The 25,884-nt window shown below is 44.8% G+C and overlaps 1 protein-coding gene across 1 annotated transcript; it reads right to left on the bottom strand.

The window, feature by feature from the left end:
• Window positions 1-3,276: 3,276 nt before the first annotated feature.
• PTBP1 (polypyrimidine tract binding protein 1) lies at window positions 3,277-25,671 on the bottom strand. The gene is made up of 14 exons (XM_010075197.1): window positions 25,407-25,671; window positions 15,133-15,208; window positions 14,048-14,220; window positions 12,891-13,037; window positions 11,520-11,690; window positions 10,629-10,739; window positions 10,102-10,276; window positions 9,427-9,501; window positions 8,088-8,236; window positions 5,425-5,458; window positions 4,837-4,929; window positions 4,245-4,461; window positions 3,927-4,004; window positions 3,277-3,521 (listed from the first exon to the last, which is right to left on the bottom strand). Exons 2-14 carry the CDS (start codon window positions 15,155-15,157, stop codon window positions 3,389-3,391), a joined length of 1,581 nt encoding a protein of 526 aa, XP_010073499.1. The 5' UTR covers window positions 15,158-15,208; window positions 25,407-25,671; the 3' UTR covers window positions 3,277-3,388.
• Window positions 25,672-25,884: the final 213 nt, after the last annotated feature.

Below are 25,884 nucleotides of genomic sequence, written 5' to 3'. Positions count from 1 at the left end.
CCGGGGTTACACCAGAACCTAGTCCGTGAGGCCGCAGGGGAGCTGCCGCAGCTGGCCACAACGCTGCCACAGCACACTACCAGAGAGGAGGACAAATTTGACTCGAAAGTGGGTTATTAATGGGTATTAGCTAGGATATATGGAAAGTTTAGGAACATGAAGTAAAAAAAAAAAAGTGTGACAAAGGCAGAGCATCAGTTACAGCCCTACAACGCCAGCCCCCCAACGCCAGCCCAGCACCCAGGGGCTGGAGCCGACCCGGCCCCCTCCCAGGACCCCCCAGCCCTCATCCTGCACAGACGCCAGTAGGGACAAACTGCCAGCCCCGAGGTATGGGAAGAGTCAAAGTTATATAAATGAGGCAGCTGAAATTACATCAGAAAGAAAAATCAGAAGCAAAATAGGCACAATAAAAAGATAGGAAAATCAGAGCAAAGAATACAGAAGAAATTTATTGAAAGCACAAGTACAGACTGGCCAATAACTGCTTTCTACAATCTGACAGTAAATAATGGAGCTACAGAAAGGTACAAAGGTTGTTATAAAATAGTTTTAATTTCATTTCTTTTTGCATTACAAACATTCTTTGAAAGAGGCAATGGAATTCTGATGTTGTGTATGCTTACCCTCCCCACCCCACCTTCCACAATACTGAACCTGTAATAGCTGTTATCAAAATATACAATACATCTGTTCACCATAAAAAACTGGGTTTTGCTGCCCCCTCATGTCTTACAACAGGTATAAAAAAATTATAAATATGTACACCCTTTTGTTACTCACATTCTTTACATGCAAACACAGGGATCCAAAGGAAAAACCCACAGCTACCGGGGTTCCGGGGTTCCCTCAATTCGCTTGCTTGCATTTTGCAAAACACATCCAGCCTGTGGGTTGACCAGCTCAGAGGCCACCAGACAGGTTTCATTCCAACGAGCCTCTTCCCAGCACCCTGGACGAGGCCGATGGAACGATTTATCGGTTACACCACCGCTGTTCCGCTTGGGTTGCGCACGGATCTCACCGGGGTGCTGCCAGCCCCACGGCCCGCGCTCCCGGCTGCAGAGGAAGGGATTCGTCATTTTGGGAAGGAGATGAGCAAATGAACTCTGACAACTACACCGAGACACCCGGGTTTGCCCTCCTGGATACGATGCTGGCACAGAACCCCAGAGCTCTCCGGAGAGGCCATGACCTGGCCTCGCTAACAGGATCGAGAGGGAACTGGAACCAGCATTGACCCGGCAGCTCAGCCTTGGCTCGGCTCAACGCCTTCCTTGAAGATGGTTTCACGCTCCTCAGCCATGAGCCAAAGGCAGAGAAGTAAAACCGATCTCGTGCCAGCAACCCAAGCGGAACCCTCACACAGACTTCACACGCTTCTCCAGCATAATTCACGTCCTCGAGAGCTCAGGGAGGAACTAAGGACAGTTAAGACTTCTCCAAACACTCAGTGCTAGGCAAGTCAAGAGCTCCCACACTAAGCAAGGAAATCAAAACTTGCAACACTAAGACAATTAAAAACAAACTTTGGTCCACAATTTGCAGAAAAACCCTGAAAAAAAGTACAAGATTCTTGTTATTTTGCATCCGAACAGGTTGCAGGTTAGAGGGAAATGTAAGGCAACATCGGATTACACAGAAGAGAAGGCAGAATGGCCTGGGAAAGAGCTGTAAGCCAGAAAAAAAATAAACGTTGTATCATTGGGAAAACAACGATCTGCTGCTTCCTACTTTTAATAAATTCCCTTCTCTAACTTAGAAGATCTGGGCTTGTAAGCTTAAAAAGGTAAAAACTTTTGCCTGGGTCCTTTCACTGAAATGCACAAGCTATGTGTGCTTGTTATCTCAAATGCTTCGCTTTAAAAATCTGCTTTGTTCAGCATCTTGTATCGATTTCATTACACTACTCACCCTCAGTCATGACCTCAGCCTGATAACTAAATTCCTGCCCTACAGTTTCAATTACAAAAAAAAAGAGAAAGTACAGTATACAAGGGTAATACCACAAAGGAGTAAATTTAGATTATGTTTATACCATCTTATCATTCTATAAAAAGGTACTTAAACTATTTCTTTTGCATATAAAGAGATTAGAATATTTGGTCAACTGGAAATATTGCTAGGCACAGATGACAGCAACGGCATCAAAAAGTATAATACAAGAATTAAAACAAAAAGCTCAAATGCTGAAGACATGCTATAAGAATGACGGCAGAGCTACATTGGTCTTGTTAATCTCGAATCAGGGGCACGAAGGTGGCTCACACAGACACCTTTCTAAATGTGGGATATCCAATAATTCTTCAAATCCTAGCCAAGTATTTAGATATATATATACACACACAATTTCGACAAACTCTTAATGATTCGTCTTCACAAGTGTCCAACAGTGGTTAATTCTGTGTCTTGATCAATGCTCCTGTGAAGGGCAGAGCCCGGCGACTGGCTATGGACAATGGAATGTGATTTGTCTCGGGAACGCTTCCCCACCCAGACCTTTCTGCTCAGTCTGGATGTTACGGACAGGGATCTCGGATAACTCCCACTGAAGGTTTGCAGATGGTGATAAACCTCAAGCAGATTGGAAAGTGGCATGAAGACACATGATACTACGCAGATTGGGACATTCCACGGACAGTGGGATACAACTGCCTGAAGAGTCAAAGCCCAATATTTTCTTTATCCACTTTGCCAGCTTCACTTTCCCTCTCCACACCAAGCCGAGCAGTGAGCCCGCGCTCGCTCCTTCCCCTCAGCCCTCCCAATCCACTCCCTACAGTTCAGATGTTTTCCCCAAAGAAGTAAAAGGTTTAAGGCACAGGATAGCAGCTGCACAGTTAAAGTAGGATCAATGCAACTTATTTTTGTGCTGGGCGAGTTGGGAGCTCCTGTACACCATGCATTTTGCAAAATCCTGACTCAAAGGCGCTCAAGTGAATTTACACAGTGGTTCCAGGTCTTTCAAGGCATGGATGGGTAAAGAAAATAAAAAAGGCATCAACGTGAAACCTGATAAACTTGTTAGGATCTGCTTTTTGGGGGAGAAGGAGCAGAAGGGGAGGGGAATTTCCCAGAGCAGGTTCCGAAGTGTAAACTTTAACTTGTGATTTTTATTTGAACAGTCAAGATTGTTACCCATCACCGCAAGGTTAGCAATATGAATTAGGTTAACTTTTTTCTTTTTTTTTTTTAAAAACCGGTAAACTGATTTCTCTTTAAAAAAATAAAATCTCTGGTCTTTTAAGGTCACTTCAGCTGCATTTTTAAAGTGGCTTTTTTTTCTGGAATGATGGAAGTTGAAACCCTAGTGTTCAGCCTTTTAAGGTCAAGGCTGAACTCGAGAGGTTTTAAGTCAAGTCCATTTTCTCTCACACCTTCCAAAGCTCTAAATGGTGGACTTCGAGAAGGACACACGCAGGTGATGATTCTCACCCAGGTCATGATTATGGAGGTCAATGAGTGACTGAATGGCTTCCTCCAGAGTGCCCATCTGGATCAGAGCCATTTTACGGTCCTTCCTGACAAGACACAAGTTTAAGTCACATTCAGTACAGCCGCACGCAGAATTTCCCAAATTCGATGCAAGTTTTCCTACCTAGCACTTAAGGCCAGCAGAAAACTAACCACCTGGGCAACTGTGATGTATTTTATTTTTATATGGAAGAGTACATCTGTACGATGAACGTGCACATCCAAACTTCTCTCTCAGCTACCTCGGTTTTCTTCTGCACCTCGCACCCACCATGCCCTCAATCCAGGGCTACTCTGGAATTCCTTCTTCCAGAGAGCCAAATACTACATTAGTGATGATTCTGCTCACCTTGCACTCGGCCCGCGTTGGAATTCAATCTGAACCAAGTGCTTCTACCCTTCTCATAGTGAAGAGCCCCAGGTAAGAACAGGACAGAAGAGGAAACACTTACTGGAAGAACTTGAATCCTTTGACCATCCCACCATTGCTTGAAAACAACATCTTAAGGTCTTCTTCAGTTATTGAAGGTCTGAAACAAATAGTTTTTCCTGTTAAATGTATGTTAGCAGACCAAATTAATCTCTAAAACCCAATTCTCAGAGCCTTTTCTAAATTCTCTACCAGTAGCTTCTGGGACTGTCAAGGCCACAAGGAACAGCAGGAAGGTGGACAAGCTTCCTCCTGCTAGCAAGGAAAAGCTGACTGAATTTACTCCCAGGAATTTCTGTTTGTACTCAGACATACAGGAACTCTCCATGCGAATACTTACGGAATATTGGACAGATGAAGAGTGGCAGAAGGGGGAAAGATGTTTTGGAAGTTTTTGGAGCCTGGTTTCTTGAAGCGATGTAGAGGAGAATTTCCATAGTCCTTGGTCAGACCGTGGTCTTCCTGTCCCTCGCGAGGAAGCTGCACTGTCTGGTGCTTGGACAGCGTTATACGGATTGGCTTCCCGTGAAGCTTCTGACCATTTAAATGACTCATGGCTGCAATGGTTAAAGACAGCGCTGACTGCTACAGAACTGTGAAATATCAGTGTTCAGACATTTAAATCACTGCTAGAATTTGATTCTGGTTCTTCCCTCTGAAGACACCACATCCTCCAGAGCTGCAGGCCAGGCGATGCTGCTCTGCCTCACTCTTTATTCTATTTTCCTTCTCGACTATCTCGCACAAACAAACCATACCTTCCTCCAGGGCTGCCCCAAACCCATACCACATAGGCAGGTGAGCAGTTAACTGCATGGACACATTCAGGTTTTAGAATTTTTTTGTTTTAAGGGAAGAAAGAACCGGTATTAAAGGTTTAATTACCCATTAGGTCTCAGTGCTAGCAGTCTGACACTTTTAAGCTTGCTTACCAAGCTGGGCCTGGTTTCCATCAGCCATCTGAACTAGGGCATTCTCTTTCTTATTAAATAAAATCTTCACCCTCTGCACATCACCATAGACTCCTTCAAAAAGTGAAGAAACAAGAACAGTCTTAGGCAGGGGAAAAAAGGAACCCTCGTTCAACTTAATATATCAGCTAATCAATCCAAAGCAAAAACATTCATTCACAACCAGAACTATCTCATTCCAACCATGGTTACTTATTCTGCTCTAATTAAGGAAAATTCTTATGTAGCAGAATAATAATGGAACAATACATTAAAGAAAAGATACTGGGTTTCAGCAAAAAGCAAAAATCTTACTGCCAGAAGACTGGACAATTTAGCATGCTATCACAATTTAAAACTCTTATAAAAGACATGCAAAGCAATAAACCATGCATAACTGAACATAAAATAAAGGCAAACTAAATTAAATAGCAAACTAACAATGTAAAAATGAAATTACGCATTCAAAAAATGGCAAACTGCAAACTGTACATTTTTGAAGTATCAAAAAAAGTAATCTCAAATAAATGAAAAACAAGGTAATAAAAAGTGTGAATAATAATAACATACCGAAAAGAATAAAGAGGCATTGGGGTGTAACTCTCTTTAGAGAACAGCAGAGCAAGGCAGCGGAGGGACAGGGAAGAGGTAAGGAATCGAAGGGGAGAGCGAGGTTGCACAAATCGTCCACAACGAGGAAGGGCAGAGTCCCCGCAGGAAATGGCGAAATTGGTTGATGGATGATGAAGTTTTCAAGATGGTTAATATTGAAGGGCAGGTTGGTTTCCGAAGAGCAGGGTTTTTTTTTTTTTTGGAAGGGGAATGTTTTTATTTTTTGTTTCAAGCAACAACAGGAAGCAGAAGTACCGTGCAGTCAGTTGGCAAAGAAATTCCGGATCAGGGGAAGAAAAAAAATTCAGGGATGGGGAGAAAAGAAAAAAGTAGCAAAAAAACACAGGTCAGTAAATACATAAGGAAATATGTAGTGTTCCATCAGTCAGATTTATAGAATTCTACATACAATAACTCGTTTACAGAAACAGTTAATAGGTTTTACATAGTGGAACACAATGATAAAGAAAAGGCATTTTTACTTAAGATATACAAAGAAGTAAGAGACAGTATCACAACAGAGTGACTTCCGAAGGCTTCGATATTGAATCAAATTGCAACGCTATTCCCTAAAATTTGACTAAAAACATTTTCTCTGATTACAAGTATTTCTTAGAAGAAACTACTCCATGGATCAAGTCAAAAACACAGCTGGATTTGCTGCTTTAGGACCAGTGACTACTGGAATCAATCCATATTGCATACTCGGCTGTAACAAAACAAGAAAAATCCAATTTAGACACCAATCACTGCCTTAAAGCAAAACATTATCTGGGTGAGCAGCTGCACCACTACAGAAAACCTCAAAGGTCTGCTAGAAGCGCTCACTCCAAAGGACCTCGGTACCTCATTTGCAACAGAAGTCTATTCCCTTCCGTCTCCGTGGCTTGATCGTGCCACGCAGAAACCCCAAGCTGCTGTTTCTCAGCCAGAAAGGCAGGAAAAGCGTCTCTGCTCCCAGCAACACCACCAACTCTGCACGCAGACAAAAGCCTGCATTCAAAGTAAAAGTCAGTGCAAGCTGAGACATGCAGACTTCTTCCACTCATCATGGAAAGGAAAAATGGAGTCATTGCTGTTTCCACGATTCAGATTTAAAAAAAGCCTCACAGATGATTGCAGAGCAGTCACTCCAGAGAAATACTGTCTCTTCACTCACTGGTTGTGGCACAGGTAAGTTTCTACAACACTGATTATACAGGCAATGGAAAAAGTTTCAGGTCTGTTAGTTCACAGCTTCAGTACAAGTATCAAAGTCTCTCTAGCCCAAAGATAAGCTGGATGGATAGTGAAGAGCTCATAAAAAACACACGGCATGAAATAACCGCTTGCTTAAAACAAGAACTGTGCAGACAGTTCAGACACTGCTGCGAGAGCTGTGAGCACACAAATTAAACAGAGGCACAGCACAGTCCTTTGTCCTGCCACTGCCATCCCAAGAAACACCCACTGACAGTGTTACACTGCTCAAGGGTAAGGATGCCAGCTCTCAACGGTTCAGACTTCTGTTTGAACAGCAAGTCACCGGGACCGAGCCCGAGACGACAGTTCCTGGAATGGCAACTCGTCCAAACCAAAGCTGGGTCACAGTCCCTGCCATTATTTCATGCCCTGGAGAAAACAGCAATGATAGATAAAAAGAGTAGTCCGAAATGGATTCAATTGTCTCATCTCATCAAGAGTTAAGTATTTTGATCATTCATCACATCCAGGCTTCCCCTTTGATGCGAAAGAGGTTTTGTGGTTACTCTGACATCACTGGTAAGTTTTATAGCTTTGCAAAGTAGCATGAACTCATGTGCACAGTCCCACCAGTTACAGTTTTTCAGCAGGCTCATCATACTCTACTGCACACACCAGCAGATTCTACACTTCCAATCCAACAGAGCCAAAAGCTGACTAAAGAAAAATCCAAGATACCCGTATCAAATTCTCTTTAATGAAAGGTTTTTGTTCAAGTATTACTTGCTTTATTTTTAAAGAAACCCAAATATTCCAACTCACTAAGTAGAACTGAAAATGTACACTGTGAGCTGTTAAGGGGCTTAGCTAAGGAAAAACTTCCAGGAATCTTGGAAAGGGAAGATGTGCAAGCACATGGCAGAGGAAACACTGCACAGGTACAACGTCAAGCTGGCATGGGTCCAGACACTACACAGAAAGAGCAAAGGTCAGAACTAACTCTCTATGTAGTTCTGAATTCATGTATCAAAAACTAGAACATGCCAAGGAAAAGACAGAACGGGCATGGCTATTCTGTGCCCCAGGTGACACTATTCCATGGGAATGGCAGGGAGACTCCACATGGAAGAGGGAGCAAGGGACAGGCATTGTAGTCTTTATGGGACAAGAGCAGGCAGGCAGCATCCTTGGCTTTGAACCAAGGAAGAGCACGATTTTCATCTGAGATGGACTTTCTCATTTCCCTTCAGCAACTAGAGTACTGATCTGCTTTCAGATTTAGAGCTGGCAGAGCACACCACCTGCTTTCCTAGCTTTGCCGTTTCCTTTAGGATACAGGAGGATTTCACTTTCAATGAGTTTCAGCACAATCTGTGTTCAGAAAGTGAAGGCAGAGGTAACAGGAAGGAGGAAAAAAGTAAAGTTAGGACTCCACTAACCTCAGGATTCAGATTGCTAACCAGCAGAACAGAGTTCCCTGCCCCGGCGAGGCCGGGAATGGCAATCCGTCCTGCTGCAGCCGCTGCAGCTGCTGCTGATGGGATAGCCAAAGGAGCTAGAGCTCCATGAACATTTGGAACTGACAGGCCTGGAAATCAAAGAATATTAACCAGTAAAGCAATTAACAGCACGTACTCTAGTGTATTTGCTGCACCAGAAGGGAGAAGAGCACACCTGCAGCATGCCAGTAACCGTTCAAGCTCAGTGACCGTACATTCTAAGAGCAACAGGAGCCTCCACTTCTGGTGCTGCTGGAAATATTCTGGTTTCTAACAGTATTTGCTCTTGCAGTGCCTGGTGCTTAACATGTGCCTCTCAGCACCATCTCATTGACTACAATATTTTGCGTGTTTCACAAGCATCAGCACAAAGCCTCGGCTCTGTCCGTGCAGGGAAGGTACCACACACAGTGCATTTGTAAGGGTCTTTCCAACAGCGCATGCCACAAACGCTTTGCTCTTTAACCATGCAAATACCCATCGGACACTGTCTGCTACCACCAGTTCATCTCTTATTGAATGGAGAAACATTAATTTCTAGGCATTGCTAGACTCCCCTCAGTAACAGCTGGCACCTCACTGTTACTAGTGCTCCAAAGGGAAGAGCTTTGGAGTTCAAGCAGCAATTGCTAGTAATCAATTAAATGAAATTACTTCTCAAAGTGGCATTGTGTATTCCCCAACAGGACAGGATATTAACAACACTTTAAGGGCTGAACAGTTTGATCTGTGCTTGTTTGTCATAAGCAAGGGAATTCCATCAAGTTACAATAAAGTCAACATAGCTTGGCGTGCTATGAAAAACAAAGCAGAAATTGTTTAGTCTAGCACTCCAATGGGTGCACTTAGCACCTCAAGCCTCAGTCTTTAATCTCTGACACTTGGCTACTTCTGTAAGTAGCAGTGATTTGTTACCTGCAATATCAGCTTCAAACTTCACTACAGCCACCAGAGTGAGTTCCCAACCTCTGCAACCACAGGAGGAAACTCAATTTCTCCTCCCCCATTTCCAATTATTTTAAATACTGCCTTTTGTCTCTCCCATCCTGTACTCATTCTCCTTTCATCCCTGGGATACTGCCCAGCCAGAGGTGCTACAGCTGCACACTCCCACTTCTAGTTGAGATTATCACTACCCTTCCCTTCTGTGCCTGAATGCCACCACTCAGCACTTACACGACTAACCCCAAGAAAAATAATCACTACTTAGCTTTAGAACATCAAGATGCTTCAGCAACAGAAAAACCTATATAAAATTTCAACTTACGAAATACAGTACCTGCAGCCTGGGGAATTGCAAAGGCAGGAGGAAAGCCAGGTCCCGCATATGGAGCGGAGATTATTCCTGGGGCACCTGGGAAAGATACAGACATTATACAAGGACACCCAATAGCAAGAAAGCTCTAGACTTAGCTGGAATGTCTTGATCTGTCCTTCCAACACAAGCATTTAGCTGAAAGCTAAACTCTAAAAGCCAAACAGTAATTAAAAAATGCTTCTCAGGTAACACTGAACTTCAAGAAATGACAAAAGCTTTCCTCTAACTCCACTGTTCTGCCACAGCTAGGAGAACACAGCTGCTGACCACAACACAAGCCAGAAGAAGCTCCTGTAACCCTTTAACCACAACACATAGGTTACAACACCCCCAACTACTGCCGAGCCCACCCTGTGGGTAGAACAGCAGACGGCACTGGAAGCCCAGACAGCTGGGAAACCCCCACCAGTCCTCATCCAAAGGGAGAGGGGCTTCAAAGCAGCAGTGTGGACCCACATCCAGATGTTCCTACGAGTATCTTGCACTAGTCTGACTCAGTGGTTCTCAAATTTTCCTCATTAGTCACACTGCATTACAAAATTCTGTACGACCAAATATACCAGGATTATGCCCCCCCTTCCCCAGCTGACACACTATTGGTTATATTTGTGCTGCCCCCACTTCAAGAGTTCTCACCAAAAGCAGCTGCCATGGTCTGATCAAGAGCGGGCTGGTTATCCCCGGAAGGCAGGTCTGGTCGGGTATAATCTCTGCTCTTATCGTTATTGTATTTTACATTGAGACTCGTCAGCTTTGAGAAATCTATGCGCAGCGTACAACAGGCGTTGTAGATATTCTGTCCATCTAGAGACTGCAAGGAAACAAACCACTTTTCATCCAAGGTGCATTTATCCCAAGATCACAGCAACAAATCTCTGAAGAGAGAAGGCGTTACACCATCCCAGGGACCAGCGTGCATCTTCAGATGGAGCAGGCTTCTCGCTTTGCGTGGAGAAGCGCTGCTCCATCTCGCCCCAGTTAGCCGTCCTGCTCTTCCTGGGGGCTCCCTCCCGCTCACACCTGGGATCTGCCCTTAGGGCAACGCTCCTGTAAGCCTAACATGACCACCAAGTACCCCAAAATGCTGGTTTCCGATACTGATCCTAGAAGAATACAAGCAAGCCAACAGTTCAGGTGTTCAGCACTGTAAGCGTAGTACTCACCAGTTTGGCATGCTGAGCACTCACTGGGTCAGCATATTGTAGCAGGGCCTGAAACTGGTTGTTCTTCGTGAATGTGATTATTTTCAAGACTGTGCCAAATTTGGAAAAAATCTGCAAGATAATATTTGCATATCTTGTTACCTCATTTCCAGTTAACTGCATACTCGTCTCCACTATTAGAAGCAGAAACAACAAAAGTTATCCTTTCATCTTGTTAGGTTTTCCAACTTAAAAATTTGAGGTTTGAAACTACACCATGGGGGCTGTTTAACTTGCATCAAGGCATCAGACTAGAAAAACATCAGGGTGACCAAACTGCCCCCTTAAAGTTTATTATGAATTCTTACACAGGAATATTCACATACACCTTCACAAACTGGAACTTTTCCAAGAATTTCAGGGATTCTTAAATGCAGTCAAGCTTGCATTTTAAACATGAAGATTAAGTTGAGCAACCACAGCAGAGAGCAAGAACTTCCCCAACAGGCTACTGCCTGGATGACTCCTGCACACGGGATCTGTTTCCCCCTATCCTTGTACAAGGACATGTAGCAGCTACTTCTGCTAAACTCTAAATAGAACCTGAAGAGCTGCCTTGAAAACAAATATCAGTCCCTTGCACTGTACCAGACGGTAATCCAATTAAAATGGACCAGCAATCACACCTGTGGAAATTAAAGCCTGGACAGATTGGGACCAAAAATAGAAGAATCTTGTATAGGTGTCAGTGTCTCCAGAAAGTGGAAATTTGACAGTTATGTTCAGAACTGGAATTACGTCGATAAAAACCATATGCTGCTAGAACAGACACTGCAAATACAACAATTCACTGTTTCTTTGCTGCCCCTTCCTCCAGGACAACCTTCAAGAGGTTGGGGCAACATGTTTTACCTGATGCAGAACATCTAGAGTGACAGGATAGAAGAGATTCTCAACAATGATCCTCAGGACAGGGCTCTGGCCAGCCATCGCCATTCCTGCATCTACTGCTGCACCAGAGGCTGACAGCGCGAGGTTTCCAGACTGAACAGAGTTCACTGCTTGCAGAGCTGCTTGGGCACGCTGCAGAACCAAATATTCTGTTAGACTGACACTCCTGCTTGCAAAAATACACATTCAGCTTTTCTTGAGCTTCCCATCTGCAAAGTACTAGCAGAACTCAACAGTTAGCACAGCAAGAGAAAGGAATTTACTCTTCAAATGTGGACAATACAGACCACCCCAATCAGCAATGCAAAAATATAAACTAAATAAAACATGAAGTACTTATGCTACTGCTACAACCTGGCTCAGCATCTACTGCTGCAGCAGAATTATTCTGTTGTTCAGAAAGAAGGGAAAATTAGGCTGTTCTGGGGTGAAACACCATCTCCAGAACACCACAGAAGCTGACAAGACTGGTAGATCAATGCCCATCTGCTCCAGGGATCCAGGAGTGAAAACTGACTTGGAGTTTCCCCAGAGAGTCCCCCCCACACCCATAACGTCATGACGCGCTCACTGCTGTGGAGCAGGTTCTGGCTCTGTTAGCTGCACCCAACAGCAGCATCTCATCTGCACAGCATTAGATACTCTGATCCTGATGAAAGTGCAGCCTGAAAAGTGAGAGGAGGCAAACTGGATGTGCTCGGCAGCCATCCCCGATAAGGAGGCACAAGTAACTTGAACTTCTTTCCAGTGTTCCTGTCCTGAAAGATTGCCAAGAGCACTCAAGCCGAAAAAGGGAACTTTTTACCCTATGCAGAGTGTGTCTTGCACAGAAATTCCAGACAGCCCAGACAAAGCCTTGAGAGCTGCTGTGTTTGAGTGCTTCCCGCCACAGAGCTAGCACTGACCAGCAACAGACTGCACTCTGCTGCTGACAGGTTCTGCCCCATCACAGCTTCGTTTTGCATCTGTCAGATATTAGAAACAAAGCAACTTAAAGCCCTTAGAAGTTAACAGTGTCTTTAGACAGGTGATCAGTTAGTGCTTCTAACTAAAGAACACTAACACACCACTTCTCATGATCTCATGTTCCCTGTGCATTCACTTCCCCTGATATTAAATGAGATGCTCAAACTGCCCTAACAGCCTACTGAGACTTTGGACAAAAGCTGTTACAGGAGACCTGGTTCCATAAGCTACAAGTGAGTATGCTCTGTTCAGCGCTTTGATAATTAACCCAAACCTCAGGCTGACACCAGCAGCAGCAACCAGAACAGCTGCTCAGAAGTGCCTGTCCCTCCCGCCAGCAGGACAGCGTGAAGAACACAAACTAACTGCCTGGTTTGGAGAGTTGTCTGTCTTCAGCTCCTTGTGGTTGGAGTACTGAATGTAGATGGGCTGGCTCCGGAGCACCGCAGTGACCGTGGTGTAGTAGTTGACCATGGTGTTGGCTGCCTCCTCCGTGTTCATTTCTATGAAAGCCTGCACAGAAGTCAAACCCAACATTGAGATATTATCAAAGCAGCTCACACCAGGAGACAGCAGGAACACTTGATAGCAGCATTACGTGATCAGTAACTGCAGGAGGAACTTCCACCTGAATTGTAACTGTGTTTGGATTTCACAACTGCATTTACACCAAGTCTTTGTACACGGAATTGTTTAAGAACCAACTGCAGAACCAATGAGATCTCCACTGTCCAGACTGATTTAACAATTTTTCAGTCCCATCCCGAGATCCCCATGCTACACATATTTAGGAGCATGGCTGTGACAGAAGTGTCTGCAAGAGCACAGAAATACAGCAACAACCCAGACTCTTATCACACGAAGCAACCTCCCACACTTCTCTACAGAGCAGCAAGTCAACCCACTGTTCCGTACCTTCATGGTCTCCTCTACTTCAAAAGGAGAGCGTAAGGGACTGTAGCAAGTCATTACATTAAGTACTTATATAATCACACCACGCAGCAATCAGAGGCACATTTTCATAATCAAGATTAAAGACATAGTATTGTAAGCGCTGATTAAAGCTGGCTTGCTTTTTACTCCTTAATTTGTAAGACAATTTAAGTTACCACATTAGTGCACACCTTCTGCATTACCCAAGAGTGCTGGAGTTCTACCTGGCCAAGTTATTGTATCTGTAAAGGTGTCCTTAATGAGCAAAGTTACACCAGTGGTTACTCAACTGTCAAGTCAGCTTGAGCAAAAAAGGCCAACTCGTCACTGCTGTCCTGGTCTGTAATTTAAAAACCAGGCACAATGCTAATTATAAGTGACAACTTACAATTATGGAGTTAGCTCCTCGTACACCCTGAAAATAGTATTTTCTACAGCTCATGGGACAATCATGGAAAAGTACAATAATGGTATGCAGAAGTTATTGACTCCTAATACATGACAGTTGTTTGAACAACTTGGATCCGGTTTACTGATGACACTCATCAAGCCTTTGACATAATCCCTGCTTCCAATTATGGAGACAATACCTGATTTTTTCCTTTCAACATCAGAAGGTTGGTGACCTTGCCAAAAGGTAAGCCCAAAGAAATGACCTCTGCCTCAGTGACATCACTGGGGAGTTTACGGACGTGGATTACCCGGGATGGGACCCCAGCGCTTCTACTATCGCCTTTGAATTTTTTGCTGTCGTTTCCATTAGCTGTAAAAAGCAAGAGTTACTGCGTATTAGAGTGGGTTTGAAAGAATATACACACACTCAACTTTTGACATACAGTTTGTGCTCCCCATCCAGTTATTACTCTATTACAGAGAAATTCCATAGGCTTCATTTAACTAGAGCCTGAAGGCACACAGGTTTACCCTTTTTTCCCCCAAATTACACTATGCAAGTGCCATAGCCGAATGCCACCGCAATGGAACCAACTCCCCAGTGGCCATTTTCCAGCTTGTTCGCAGCACCCACCCACCCACAGCTCTGCTTTGGGCAGGTCTGATCCACCAGCTCTGCGTCACCGCTTTGCTCCTTTGCACTTTGACTGGTACTCTCAGCAACGAAGCAGTCTGAAGGGGACACCTTAAAGCAAGTGATACTCCAACAAATATGAAGCAAAAGCGTAATTTTAGGTGGCAAAGACTGTCAGCAACACCACGAGCTGACGCAGCCTGGCAGGGAGGCCACAGGCAGAACATAAAGGGACTCAATGGCAGCTCAAAGACAATTCAAGGTCCTGACAAGCACAGAGGGCAAAATTCTGGACTGAGCACCCAAGGATACTGTCTTGGGTGGGATTACCAACCTCTAGATGGTGTAAGACTCCCAAACAGCAGCAAACTTACTACGTACACCCAAAATAACCCTACATATTCAATTGTGCTTTAGGTTAACAGTTTACAGCAAACCCTGCACGTTCTAATTCTGTAAAATCATTTTAGCAACCGTCCTGCAACAATGTTATTCAGTCTACTAACCTCTTATGGATTTATTACCATTCAGCACTGTCCTACAAAAGGCCTAACAGATTTTAAAATTAAGACTAAGTGGGAAAAACTAGACCTCCTCATAGTTTTGCAATACTTATAAATTGCAATTCTTTTTTATAGGCAACATTACCTGCAGAAGAAGAGTTGCTGTTCATGATAAAGGGTCCGTTAGTAACACAAGCAGAGAAAAGCTCGTCAGATCCCCGCTGGAAAAGAAAAGACGAAAGGTAAACTGACAGCATTTTTACTAAATTATATTCAGGCACTCCTAAAGCAGAACAATTGAGATTAAGCTGTAGAGAAGCTGAACAGAAGGGTAAGTGAAAATATACTGACAATGGGCAGTGAACCTCACCTCCATAAATTAAATATGAGTAAGATCCAATTCTGTAATTGAGTACCACTATCCAATATCTCTTTTCAGCTAAGCATTAGGAGTTGAAGCGTTGCTGAATTCTCTGAAGCCACTAAATGTAGTGTTGTGTGCTGACAGCCACACTCTCCTCCTGTATCCAACAAACCAGACTCCTGACTACTCCTATCAGACAAGATTTCCCTTCTTTTAGGTTAAGACAGAACAATCATGCAGTTGATCAGGAAGAGCAAAACACATTGTCCTCTTGACAAAGGCCAGGACAACAGCACCAAGAGGTCTCAGTAAGCACATTTAAGCCAAAGACAAACCAGCGTTCTGAAGCAGAGCCCCAAGCACCCAGGTACAAAAGCTCTGTGATCCCCTTCTCCATTGCCTCTCGCACCAGGAGTTGCTCTACGTTAAAACCAACACAGCTACTTGCAGAACAGAAAGCTGTGAGTAGCAGAGCGTATCCCACCATCTTGAGTCTTTGATTTTTATTTTTACAGCACCACTGTGCATTTCAACTCTATGGAGGAATAAAACATTGGACAGAAAATTTTAAGACAAACTGTTCCTACTAGAATCAGACTACCTAAACAAGCCGGCACTGCAGAATTACAGAAATGCATGATTCTAGGCTTCTTATAGCTGTAGGTATAATTCCATCTACTCACACAAAGCTACTGAATTGCAGGAGCCTGGCACTTCTCCATTCCCTGCACATAAAGCTGAACAGATCCACGAACAGGTTACCGTACCCAACGTATTGTTCCAATTCATTACAGCATTCCTGTAAAGTCAGCAAAACTACCCCAACTGCCCAAGACTAGTCTACAACTACAATTACTTCTTAGCATAATCTACACTTACATACATAACACAGCTTAAAATCGGTACGGCTTAATTTCAAATAAGTTACAGAGGAGCTCAAACCCCCTGCAGACTGTGAGCAAACACGATAATACAAATCTAACCTATCAGAGCACTTTCTCATCACTTCCTGTCACACAGAAATGCCACATTGAAAGCCTTTCATCAATGGAAAAAAGGAAAGAGCTCATCCCTGCCTCGGCCAACTGCCGCCCATCCCGACGGAAACATACCCTGCTGCCCGCTGCGGCCACCAGACACTCTACCGGCCACCATGCTCTCAGCTCGTGTCACCTGCGGAAACACTATGTGTGACAACAGCAGCTCTGCTCGCCGCCGCTGCAAACAGGCTGGAAAGTAGGTCACGCAAGGGCCCAGCACATCGAAATACACAGTTTAGGGTTTTTTCTTTCTCCCTCAAATCTTGAATTTCTTGTTTGACTACTCACGGCTGGCTCTTCAAAGACAAGCTGAAGGCCTTTGATGTCCTGCCCACCCGGCCAGGTTCCAAACCTGCGGTTCCCGCGAGCACTGACCAGGTCCCGCAGAGGCCACGGGCACTCAGCGAGGTCTCGTCTTCTGACATGGTGTGGTAATTAGAAATAGCCCTCAACAGCTGCTGTAATTAGCCCTGGGGTGCCTGAGCACAGTGAGGCAAGCTCATCTGGGAGGCTCTTAGCCTGTGATCCCATCCTTTTGATGACTCAAATCAACACATAATTCCAAAGCTAAAAAAAAAAAATCCACCAGTTTACTGCAAAAACACTCTTGTGCCCCAGCTGCTACAAAGGCAGCAGGCAGCGCTCTCCTTCCCGGGGCCTGGGATACAACCAGCAGCTGCTCCCAGGAACCAGCCCCAGCAAACAGAAGCCCCACCAATGCACACCGGTGTGCGTTTGCCTCCTGAAACCCCAGGCATCAGGGCCTCATGGGCTCTGAACTATTTCTTAAACAACAACTTGTGTATTTCTGACCATGCAGACCTCCAGCACTCCCAGTATGAACCACTGCGTCTGTGCACATACTCGGGCAGCTTTCAGGATCCATCACGGAAACACCAGAACAAGCCACATATCTGGCTCTCATGGAGGCAACCCTAGGAAACTATAAACTGGAAAAACAAACATTTATACTATTACGGAAAGAATTTAAATTCCTTGAATTTAACTTTCCTAATAGCTTCTTTAAAATAAACATTTTCTCGCATACTTGAAAATTTACTGGCAGGGCACTCTGACAAGGAATGCTCATTGCCGCTGCTCTCCACATGCCGGTGTTGCTCTAATGAAAGCCCCGTTTCCACTCCACTCCCCTCTTATCTTGGAGACGCTACGCTGCCCGCTGTGACCAGAGCCAGGAGGCAGAGGGGGATGATTGTTCGACATCAGAAGCAGCAGCAGTCAATTTGTAAGCTTCCCAGCTGGAAGTACATGCAAATGAAGAGGGGAGACTGCAGCAGTTGGAAAACTACAATTGTTCCATGGTCTTTTTCTCTACACAAGGAAGTTTGCAGACAGTAAACACACGGTATTTTGCAGTTATACAAAAATTATTCCACACAGACGCCTTTAAAAGAATGTCTTTTAGAGCACAAACCTAGGAGGAGCACACCCAACGTACCACCAAGCTGCACGGGTTCCACGCTGCTGCCGTCCTCGCACAGCGTGGAGCGGGGCTGGCAAGCTGCCTCCCACAGAAGGAAACTGCATCAACTCCGACCTTTCATCTGTGTTGGTTCTTTCTCCACTACACTGGGAGCGGATCTCAGACAACCACAATAAATATCTATTGATGGCTGCTGTTTGGAACAACCTAACCCGAGGCAAACGGAACACCAGCGCTCTATGAACCTGCGCTGGGTAACCAGCAGGAGCCTGTATCCACCGGCTGTCCTCACGCTTGCCACCATCCCCATCCCCAAGCCACAACACCACTTCTCCACCTGCTTGCATTCTCCAGCGACCGTGGGGATGCCCAGCCACACAGTGCTTCACTCGAGACAGTTCCTGCGATGCTGAGGTTCACATCCTGCTCACAAGAGGCATGACTTCGTTGACATTTCTGTTTAGCTGATTCTTTTGCAGCTGATGTTTTTATGGCAGGATTAACAGAAGCAGTGTGCTAGCAGTAACACCGCTCTACAAAAAATTCTTCACTGGAACTAACAAATCTCTTCCTGTTCACAGAAAATGAACACTGCTGCGGAAGTGACACTGCCCAGCCTCACCTGGAGCAGGGTAGGGCCGATTCCAGCTCTGCCAGGGAGCATTTCTATGGCAGGAGCCTCCTTTGGTCTGTGACACTGGCCACAAAAGGTGAAAGCGCCTGAGCCGTGCATTGAACCACACACCCACGCCCAGGTAGTCTTGTGTCAATGCCTCTTCAGTTCCCTTTTCCCAATCAGAGACAGGAAGGCTGCCACAAGCTAGAATTCCAATATTTTGTATTTTCCCAAGTTATCTTTTTGACCACCCCAAGCTCTAAGCTTTAAAGTTTTAGCAAATAAGTTGTAAGAATTTTTAATTAGTCTAGGATTTCACAGCTTAAAAAGCAACTGCTGATTCGTACGAGAACGATAAATTGTCTCATTTTCTCTAGGGTTTTACCTGAACTTTACCATAGGTTGGAATGAAGCCAGAGAATGTCTCAGCTCCTACCAGCACACCCAGGAGTACCACAGAAATTCTCAGCTGCCCCATGTAATCCTTTATCTACTTACGATCCAGTCACTTATTTTAAATGGATTACAACAAATTGACTGCATTCTGCCTGGACAAAAGCCTAGAGACAGATACAAACTAAATGACCAGAAAAATATGAATTTCAAGACAAACAGGTGATCCTACATGGCAACAATCATCTTTCAGAATGCCACAAGTGTTACAGGCAGAAAGTAAAATTAAATCAATGGCAAAAAGACAGGGCACATGGGAGGGAAGAGGACAGGGACTAGAAGTGCCAGTCAGCTACAGGCTAGCCAAGCCCAAACCTACAAAAACCTATTTCTTTCCCAGGCTCATTGAGGAAACCCTACACAGCAGCAGCATTCTCTGCCTGTGGATATGAAGCACCTCACACTGCTCTAACCAATTTTAAACAGACTAGGGGTAGCAGCATCCCCCCTTCTTGACAGGGAAAAGATGGATCCAGGAGGCATACAGGCACCCAGCATCTGCTTTTTTTAAATTCAGATTTAAAAAAAACTGTCAGAAGTCTTGTAACTCTGCCTGGCCAAGCATCATTTTTTTCCCTACATTTGTAAGAAGATTTTTGACCCAGTGAAAGACCACCGCAATATTTTACACACATAACAGCACAAAAATCACTGAGAAGCTCAAACCCTTTGCTCTGATAAAAGCAGCAAAAAAAAAAGAATCCCTTGGAGCACAGAAGGAATGGAGCATCTCTGAAGCGTGCTTCAAAGGGCTCTGCGTGAGCCCGTTCCCGGGGGAATGGAAGGATGTGCTCTGATACTCAGTCCACAGCTCAGATCACTCTGCAAAGAAACTAAGAGAAATCCAGGCTGATGACATCACCATTCACACTCACGTTACATTCCAGCATTTTTTGCTGAGATATTCAAGAGCTACATGGAACTAAATTTAAACTGCTAAGAAGGAAGCCTGTTTTCCTTGTCCTCCACGGCAGACTCTCTTCCAGCAGGGTTCCCTGATGTTAACCCCCACGTGCTCCTGTCCCCCTCCAGCGCTCTTTGGTCATTTAAAGGTGGGCAGTGGGAAAAAAAACATTCCGACTTGGGTCACAAAGAGAAAGTGTCAGTAAGCCTTTGTAACACAACACGACATCACTGCATCGTCCCTCAGTCCTAGTGCAGGCAAGAAGATCAACACAAAATAATTACAAGATCCCGCAGATCACAGCCCCCACGGGGGCTGTTAGTGATGTGTGACGCTGCAGCAGCTACGGGCTCCGCGTGTCACTCGCCCCTCCACCGCACCCTGTGGGACACACAAACTGTCATTCGATCAGAACCAAAGCAAGGAGGGGGCCAGGGGGTGTCAATTTAATTCCCCACATCGCTCATGGCTGATTTTTACGTACCAATTCAAATACAGAAACCCTTATACCATTTATCAAACTAAATCCAACCCAGTAGTTAGCACATCACACTGATAACGAACCCATGGTGGAGGCATCAGCATATCTGGCAGGCGTAAAGCACGTACTTTTAAAAATATGCTCTGTCCTGCTGGGGCCAAACACCTGCCACTTACCACTTAGGGCTTTTTAAATTGTTACAACCTCACTCTTGTCTGGATTTAGTCTAAAAGGGCAAGCATGCTAAACTTCCTGCTCAGGTTCACCAGGTACACACATGATTGCAGCATCTGGGGAACTAGGGTAGCTGGTCAGAGCACCGCAAAGAATTCAGTGCACAGGAAAATTATTTTCCTGCTGTGTATCCCACCACAATAGCTGTCACTATTTCTGTAGCACACAGATTTCTGAGCTCCTACAAGACACAACACACTTACGCATGACATTAAAGCAGTGCTCACGCAACCTGGCGTGAGGTTTTGCAATAAGATGCATTATGAGCTCGAGCACACACTGGTTCTAGAGCAAAGCCAGATCCTCAACCCGCTCATCTCCCCAGCCCCTCCCCGAGTTTTTCTCAGCCTCTGCTACTATGGAGACACCCTGTGAAACAAACCTGCCCTTTGAGCAAATAAAAGGTGTGGCCTTTTAAACAGCCCAAAATTCCCCAACCCCAAGCGCTGCAGCAATGCAGTCATTCTGGCTCAGTAGGGTAGCACACACCCAGGTTTATGATCTACTGCTCCCAAGTTGAAACTTAACTCAGAGCCAACCTCGAGCTCTCTGAATCGGTACAGTGGAGCAGACAGGTCCTCGGCAAAGCTCAGCACAAACACTCTCAAATAAATACTGCTGGATGAGTCACGCTGGGAAAATGGCACCTATGAAAGGACGTTTTGTGACCAAATCTGTCAAAGGGCAAATTGAACACACAGGTTTAGAGGGAACTTGTCGCTAATTCAATCCCATCTAAACAGCAGCTGTGTTATAACCACGGTCTGCTTCAGCAAACACCGATCAATCATTACGCTGGGATTACCATTGAACCCAGCTCAGTATTCCACAAATTTTCATATGAGGCCTGAAGTACAGCTACACCAGAACCACCCAGAATCTGAAACTGATCAGTACTCACTCTTCTCGCTAGTGTGAGATGATAACAAAGGGCAGCAGCACATCTACATTCTCTGCTTTGACTTTAAACAGATGTCAGAGACTCAGACCAGAGCCTATCCCTACACTTGTGGGATTAAAAAGTTAAAGCTGAATAAATTCATGTGTGTTCAATATTCTGCTCTTTTTTAAATCACAGATTGAGGGCAAAGTAGATCTGAGGCTAAAATAGAGTATTTTCTACTACCCTTTTATTAACCGATCATTTTCTAGGAAGTCTCACACAATTTCATTTTCACCTACAACAGGAGTCATGGCTTGTTTCCTTTCCAAGTGCAAGTAATTTGAGCTAGCTTCCACATTAAAAAAAATGTTTTAGGTGTGATGGAGAAACTACTCTGAACCGATCCAATAGCTGGTCAGCCTGGGGTATCAATCTTCTCAGCACCTGTGCTTCAACCTACAGCTTCAACTCCTGTTAACCCCAACACAGATTCAGACAGCTTTCATAATCCAACCAGGGGCACACCGATGGCCCTGCGCAGGACAGTTATCTACAAACTGAGACACAGGCACACAAAAACTGTGTGCAACGCTACCGCAGGCTGGGTTGAGCTGCTTACCAAACCCAGCTGGCACGGTACTGCCAGAGGACACCCGGACCTCGCTTCGGCCATGCGGCTCACATGTGTGATCATGCCTGCTCACGGCCACAAGAGCCAGCTTGTTGCAGCCTCCAACTAAAGCCATAGGAGGGGACTGGAATTTCCTCACAACATTCTTGGCCTGCTGCCTGAAGCCATAATTGCTGTTCCCATGGCAAAGATCCTGCCTTGATCCAAATCACTGCTATGCAGCCAGCCTGTATCACACTCCAGCAAACCCGCTCTTAAAAATTAACTTCTCAAATGCCTCAGAGGTGCACTTCTCAGAGAGCTCAGCTTCACCAAGAAGCTACAAGATTGTCCAGCACCTAGACTGAGACTTTTCCACCACTGAAATGCAACTTCAGAATAATGACGTATCATAGCTGGTACTCTCCCTAGTAAGCAGGTCCTGCTCAGAGACCACTGGAGCCTAGAGACATGGTGGTATCTGGGCAAATTAAAGAACAGGAAAGGCGACAGAGATGTTGATCAAATTACTTCAGCGAGGCAACTGCAGGGGTCAGAGCCAGCACCTCAGAGTTCAATCAAATACAGCGCCTTCATCTTAAGTCCCTACTTCCTTTTCAGACAGCAACGAAATTATGGGAAGAAGTAACTCTTGAATCATGTGTTTCTCATCTGTAGGACATTCCAGAAGGCTGTGCATCGAGAGCCCCAATCCAGAACTGTAATGAGCTTTCTAAACAAATTCACACACTTTAAACTGAGCCTGGGGACAACGGTAAATGTGAAGCCCAGGAGTGGCTACTACAATTAGCACCCTGATTAAAAACAAGACCATCAGGCAGTACAGAACAGTGCTCAAGTACTAAGCCATGAGAACATCTGGGGACTTGAGTTACAGAACCTAAATATAACAATTCTGTTAATTATTAACAGAAGCGGGTGTGGGTACCCTTAATATGTAAATTAAGGATGTGAGAAAATCCTAAAAGTGCCGGCACCCTGCCCTTTAAACAATAAAGGAGAGCAAACTGATACATACTTTCACCAAGTCCTCAATTTCAAAGCTAGGCTCTAGCAACTGAACAGACAACAGGAAGATAACTCACAGTGGCCTGTTTTTATCTTTTACCACAGAGGTACATACTTTCAAGCAGCAATTGACACACGATTTGATTACACAGCTCTTTTGAAACACAGATGCCTCTGTGTCTCTCCCTGCAAGAGTCCTGCAGAAGATCTTTAGTACAGAAGCAGCAGAGTATGGGGGAGCTGTCTGGATGTAGCTGACCTGCACGCAGCCACAGAGGATGCCAGCCTAAGAGAACCCTTCACTTTGTTCCTCGCTGTGCACGAACAGGATTCTGACTTCCCTCAGCAAATCTGTGACACGCAGAACATTAAAGAAAGTACTTGTACTACATGGTCTACACTGGCATATTAAATATCTCAAACATAACCAGATAACACAGAAAACTTACCTTTATCAAGATGATTCAACTTTCCTTTTTGCTTCTGCCACTAAATTTTGATTCAACTTTCTCAAAACCTGCCTCCCCTGACATGACAAGAAACCCCATCTTTGATGTACACTTTGGTCTCACCACTCCCCACCCCAACAGGTATAATCGTGGTGACAGTCCTGCCCTGTCCTAGGAGTGAAAGCACTCAGAGGGGACTTCTCCCACTCCCTGTTGTAGACATCTGACTGTCCTGCGCCAGGGACTGAAATCACCCACAGATGGGAGTGATGAGGCACGCAACACCACATCCTGAAGCTTTTCAAGATTCACCAAGGACTACAACTACAGTTTCAGAAGCGTCCTGGTCAAGTTTAGTTATGTAAAACCACTTGCTAAAGCTGCAGAAACCTAACGTTGTACGTTACACACTGTTAAAACCAGCTGAGTGACTCGTACCTAGATTAACCGGTCTACTAGATGTTGTATCCAACTGCTCCATGGTGGTCAGGGGATGACTTGTCCCCCTTTTGTATCAGCTATGAACTATTAACTATTGCCCAGGCTCAAGCCCTTCCTCCTCCAGAACCAGACACCACCACACGGCACTACGATTAAGCCAAATTTCAGATTCTCCTATGAGTTAAAGTTAGAATAACTTCTCCCCTACAGCCATTAAGCAGAGCCCCTCCATGCGTGTAATGCTCCTCAGAAACCCCAGAGCACTAAGGAACATGCCTACGCTCAACAGCAGGCACATCTCATCTTGTATTTCCACTGCAAAGAACTCTCTGCTGTCTAGGAGCAAGTTCTAACGCTCCTGCTTCACTCAGACCTAACAGAGCTCACACCACACAAGCCCGGCTCTACCTCGAGTCAGTCCTCTCGCTCGCTGCGTCACTCCACCGGCCTGGTCAAGTTGCTGCACACAATTATTTCTTAGTCAATAAGGAAGACGCTAACACCACACAATTCGGGCCATTAAAGAGCTGCCAGGTCACTAGTAGAGGGCCACCACTCGCACACACACTATCTAACAGAAGAACTCGCAGGGCTGAACCTACTGCAGTCCTGATCCCAGAGCATCAGCTACAACCTTCACAAAGGAAAAGACAACCCTTTAACACAGGAAGGACGCCGGTCTGTCCTGCACATTCCAGTTTAACATTTCACAGGAACAGCTTTTATCCTGTGAACACAACAGCCCATTACCAGGCTTGCAGATAAGGAGGCTCCTGTCAGCACTCTGAGTTTCTGGGCTAAGTCTGCGCTTTCAAAACCTGAGACTAGAAGGGTAAAGGTCATATTTACTGTACTCGCAAGAGATAAAAATCAACAGCTAAACACTCCATTTTTTGTGGCAGAAGGGTTTTTGACATATAACTGAGCAGGAATTCATATAAACAAAGGAAACAAAGGAATTCATATAAACAAAGGAGTTCTCAAGAAAGCAAGCACTGATTTCTCCATTGAGCAGCATTGTCTGGCACACAAATCAAGAGATAAAAATCAACAGCTAAACACTCCATTTTTTGTGGCAGAAGGGTTTTTGACATATAACTGAGCAGGAATTCATATAAACAAAGGAAACGGAGTTCTCAAGAAAGCAAGCACCGATTTCTCCATTGAGCAGCATTGTCTGGCACACAAATAAACAGCACGGCTCGACATTTTAGGAGGGGAAAGGGCTGTTGCTAAATGCAATAATGTTCTTTTCTGACAGTTGATAACCAATGTCCAAATGCCAAGAGCTAAGTGCTGAGCCATAACAAAAGTTTTTAAATGCACATGAAACTAAATTACCTTCTGGTTAAAACCAATTTACATGGTACCAGAAATAACCCTTTAAAGCCAAAGATCTGCATTTGGTGAGGCTAAAACTAGGTCAGATGCTGAGCAGTGTAAAAAGAGAGAAAAAGTGAGAAGTGCCTACCTTTGTACCAACTGTTATATCTTGGACAATGCTGTAGAAAAAAGAAAGAAAAGGATTAAAAAAGTTAGATAGGTTTGCCACAAATATCCAGCATAGTTTACAGTAGTAAGAAAAAAGCAAGTCAAAGTGCACAGTTGTCTTTGCAGGTGAGCCAAGGACAGCTTATACAAGGAAAAAATATTGAATGGTGATGGTGGAGACCCGAGACCCAGCAGTGCTAGAGACCTGCAGCTCTTTGCTGCCTAGAGGGGAGCGTGCTCTTTCTGCAAGGGGACCACGGGGGGCTCAGACCGAAACACCCAGTTAACACAGCCTGGCTCCACATGGAACGCGAGGCCATTCCTGCACCACCTCCGACTAAACCAAGAGGAGAAGTGTCAAGAGCCAATTCCAAGTTGCCAATTCTTAACCTTCCACCCAAGGAGTAACCTCTGCTAGGCTGCAGGAGTCCATCTCTAGCGAAGTTAGGGTCAGCAGT

The sequence above is a fragment of the Pterocles gutturalis genome, unplaced genomic scaffold (genome assembly GCF_000699245.1).
Source record: "Pterocles gutturalis isolate BGI_N339 unplaced genomic scaffold, ASM69924v1 scaffold12787, whole genome shotgun sequence".
NCBI classification, from domain to species: Eukaryota; Metazoa; Chordata; class Aves; order Pterocliformes; family Pteroclidae; genus Pterocles; species Pterocles gutturalis.
The sequence above is the reverse complement of the archived record's forward strand: the minus strand, read 5'-3'. Positions and strand labels throughout refer to the sequence as shown.